The 4393-nt window shown below is 42.8% G+C and overlaps 1 protein-coding gene across 1 annotated transcript; it reads left to right on the top strand.

The window, feature by feature from the left end:
• Positions 1 to 371: 371 nt before the first annotated feature.
• Positions 372 to 3203, top strand: LOC127295961 (uncharacterized). Its single transcript, XM_051325993.2, has 2 exons — positions 372 to 826; positions 2774 to 3203. Exons 1-2 carry the CDS (start codon positions 531 to 533, stop codon positions 2991 to 2993), a joined length of 516 nt encoding a protein of 171 aa, XP_051181953.1. The 5' UTR covers positions 372 to 530; the 3' UTR covers positions 2994 to 3203.
• The last annotated feature ends 1190 nt before the right edge of the window (positions 3204 to 4393 follow it).

The raw sequence follows: 4393 nt of genomic DNA, 5'->3' as shown, positions 1-4393 counted from the left end.
TTCCTCGATTAAAAAGTTAGTGTATCCTAGCGTGTGAAGATTTAAAAACTATTTCTCAATCCTTCTCACACTTTCATGGTTGTTACTTTCAATAACATGTAGATCCTATCTTATAGCAAAGTACATTTTATACATTGTAACTATTTTCATAAACTACGGTCACAGTTTATAGCTAAAGTAAACCGTATACCTCTTATACGTAGCTGATACTCTTACGTTTTTTTTCATAAAGGGAGACGAAAGGTTGTTTCGAGGAGAAGTGTTTTCAGTGAAGGAAAAAAAAGATCGGCCGGTTCGGAAACCTCGGCGCTCCTTTTTTACTTTTTCGGTTATGAATATTTGCCCTGCATCGCCCTCCCCTGATCTTTCGCTGTCTCAGGTCAACTTGCGTCGGCCCATTCCCAGCATCGAGACGATAAGAATCTAGCTAGCTCCCTCCTGTCATCATTCATTTCTTTTCTTCCCCCCTCCCAAACCCAAGATTCCTAAGCCATTGATAGATATTGGTCCACCGAGATGAGAAATTAGCCATGGTGATCACCGCCGGAGACACCGGAGCGGGTGCCAGCGGGGAAAGGCCAGAAAGGCCGGTCGAGATCGACGGCGCCGTTGCGCATGTTGTGGTCGACGTCGACAGGACGACGGCTGGTCAGCAGCAGCAGGGTGGAACTGGGAGCGGCTGCAGAATTTGCCACCTCGCGGACGGCGACCTGCCGGCGAAGAGCGGGAGCGGGCGGCTAGTGAACCTCGGCTGCGGCTGCCGGGGTGAGATCGCGGCGGCGCACCGCCGGTGCGCCGAGGCGTGGTTCTCCGTGAGGGGCAACAGGTACACATACACTCCCATCAGATATTCAGATGTGTGATTCGTATACCAATGCTTCCACTGCCTCGTTCTTTTGAACACGTAAACTGCTATGAGTTTTGACAGTGTACCTGAACTCAAGTTAGTTCAAAAAGGTTCTCCTGTTTGAGTTGTTGATGTTACGCACTCGATTAACTCAATGTACAGTAATTTGGTAGTACTAACAAATCAGTAATTGACGCCCCTTTTCTTTCTCCTCGGGTCTCTGGTGACCCGTAACCCTAACTCCTCCATTGGATCAACCACAGTCGCTGCTCCTGCATCGCCGGTGGCTCAGCCTCAAGACCCATACCACTGGCGAGCTCTCCTCCCTGAGCTTTGTCACTGTCACCGGCGATTGAGGAATAGCAGATGGATTAGAATTTAGAAATGAATCAGGATGCTCTGAATGAGTCAAACTCTGAAGAATAGTTTTTGTGCCGGTCGCTTGCCGAAGATAGACTAATTTAAAGCTTTTAATTAAGGAAGATGACCGGAGTATTAGAAGGACCTGAATAAATAATGACAATCATGGGACGGAATCTTTCGCTATTGTGAAGAAAACGAATAAAGTTGGGCAATCAGTTCACTAAGCTGGTACTGGTAGCGCTATGCGTTTTCTTATACGAGCTGAACTACGTATGCACATCAGGAAACCAGATGCCCCTCTATTATTGCAACCACTTGCTAGGTGGGCCGTTTGTATAATGCAAAATGTAGAGTTCTTTCACTCTCTTTGCTAAGAACTCTCATTCCTCAATCACAGTGACATCTCCCAACTGCCATAGGCCCATAGCCTGGGGGCTGGGCTTAGAACTTGCGTTGGTCGAGTGGTTTGTTGCACAGGCTACAGTTGACTCCCCTTTATATTCTCTCACATTTTCTTCTTCCAGAGCTTGTCCTCCTATCTCGTCTGAAGGACAACTAAATTTTTCAAAAATTATGAAAATTCGTGGATGTGTGTGATACAAGCCAACGAACAGATCTTCATCATAAAAGAAATATAACCATCATATGTTTATTTTGATAGCTTATGAGATTTTTGGGTGACTCAAAATCAAATTAGAGCACACACTATTTCGGGTTCTTCAGATCGTAACATGCAAGCACTCTGTTTCGAAATTAGTATTGTGTTCAACTGTAACATGTATAAGTTTTTCAACCAAACATGGTAATCATAATCAGTTTGCAGCGCCAAGAACATGATTTTGCTAATTCAGTGAACATTTGTGCAACTTTTTAGTATTAGTGTTACTTAAGACATGTGAATGACTAGTGTTATTATCAAGTGGTGATTATGTTATGTACTTACATAATTGGTACTACCTCTACTCCAATGTAGACACTCAAATTTCTTAATTTTTAACAGGTGTACTTCATAGTAAAAAAATAGGTTGAATATGCGAGAAAAGTAAAAACCATTCCATGATATGTACTTTCTCATTTATGCGTTCATAAAAGAATGGTCAAAGTTGCCGCCGGAAAACTGCAAAGTTCGATACCGTATATTTTCGAATAGGAGCATAATTGTTGGTTTTTTCTCAACTGTAAGTTGTAACAAACCTGTAATGGTAGTGTGGTACCGCCAAAATATATGAGAAATCAGTATATGCAAGCATCTTTTGGAAAGCGAGCTATTTTTAGTGTCTTTCACTAGATCAAACTGTATGCATTGTACTCCCACCGTTCCATGAAGATTGTCTAAATTTTTTCAGATATAACAAGATATTATTTAGTGTCTAAATACATCTAAATTTTAACAATTCTCTGACAATCTTCCTGGTACGGAGGGAGTAATTGGGATGCTAATATGTGCGTTCATGTTTAGCTTCGTGTTAATTAAGAGGTTCTGAGCATCCGTTGACCCTTATTCTGAATTTTACTCGTTGAAAGATTTGCCTGAGAAAGTGGTACTATTGCTGGCAACTGCAGGCGCTGCGAGATCTGCGGCGAGACCGCGGCGAACATCACTGGATGGGGCGGGGGCGGCAAGGAGTTCATTCGGCAGTGGCATGGGGCGGCGGGTGTGGACAGCGGAGGATCGTCTAAGGGCAGCGGTTTGTGCAGAACAAAGACATTCTGCAACCTCTTGATCGCGTGCTTGATCATTGTGCTAATCTTGTCGTGGTTCTTCCATAATCGTATGGTTTGAGATACGCCAGAAATCATTTGATCTTTGAAACTGAATCACATCCCCAAATGTGTATCGTTTACGTGATCACACTCGTCGCGTGGAATTTGAGTCAACAGGGCTCACTTGGTGGGGTATGATCAACTCTAAAACGTTTGTAAGGGGCATGGAAAACCTGTTTTAAGGTGTCACATCGGCTCTAGTAGAACTTCGGTTTTACGGTTTCCTTTCGCAGGATCTGTTCCGGCCGGAATTGCGCCAAACTTTAAAAGTGGATTTTTCAGAATTTCAACAAATATGACAACAGACACGTACTAGATAAATAGATAGAATGGTCAATAGATTTTTGCATCCAATAGTTGCAATCAAAGTGCCCCAAATCACGGGCAATGTTCAACGCAAGTGACCCAAAAAGTTGCACAAGCCGTCACCTCCACGCCGGGAAAGATTGCATCAAGCAACGCAGATAGCAGCAGTCAATAGATTTTCCATCCAATAGTTGCAATCAAAGTGGGCCATATGCTCATAAAGTTGTTCTGTGAAAAACCGATATTTTTTTTGTCGTACACAAAGAATAAAAAATACTTTTAACCAAACATACTTTTAATCTTTTTTCATAAGATACAAAAAAATATCAATTTTCCGTGAAACTTAGCGCGCACACATATACTATCGACATATACTGGTCAATTTTTTGTTCACATTTTTCTAAAATTTTAAAATGTTTTTCTCGGGTAGTAGGAGCTTATGCTCCCAGGTTCAAAAGTGGATTTCCATGCTCTTGGAGGTAATTTTTAGCCCAAATTGCTATTTTAGCAATCGAGGGAAATTTTGGAAATGCACTTGAATATACTGTAAGAGAAAATCTAAAAAAATGTGAATTGTAAAAGTGTATTAAAATGCATTGTTAAATATTTTTAATGTTTTAAGGTGCCAAGTTGTTGTATCACGGAACAACTGTAGAAGTCAAGCATAGAGAAATTTGTCCATAGGATCCACCTACCAACTGTATTTTTTTCTCCTTTCTTCACTATATCTTCCTCCCAAATTCGGCCACTTCTGCCCCCCAGGCCCCAGCTCGCCGCCCCACTCTGGGAGTAGGTCCAGATCAGGGGAAGCCTGAGTTTCTTGTTCATCATCGTGCAACTCTGGTGGCAGGAGTTGTGGCGGTGGAGGAGGCTGCACTCTCAGGGAACTCTGAAAAAATAAGGCTACATGTCCACACGATGTTGGACGGTCATCTCTAGGTCCAGCCTTCTCTGACGAGCTTCCGAGGAGGAAGACAACAAGCTCTTCCAATAAGGGCCTCCATCCTTTCTTTTGGGGCTTTATTGCAGCACTATATATGCTGGCCGGCCATGGTGGCGAGGGAAATATGTAGTGTAACGCATTGGCCTCCAAAGGTGAAAGATGTAGGGGAG

Source organism: Lolium perenne, chromosome 1, assembly GCF_019359855.2.
Source record: "Lolium perenne isolate Kyuss_39 chromosome 1, Kyuss_2.0, whole genome shotgun sequence".
Lineage (NCBI taxonomy): Eukaryota > Viridiplantae > Streptophyta > Magnoliopsida > Poales > Poaceae > Lolium > Lolium perenne.
The sequence above is the reverse complement of the archived record's forward strand: the minus strand, read 5'-3'. Positions and strand labels throughout refer to the sequence as shown.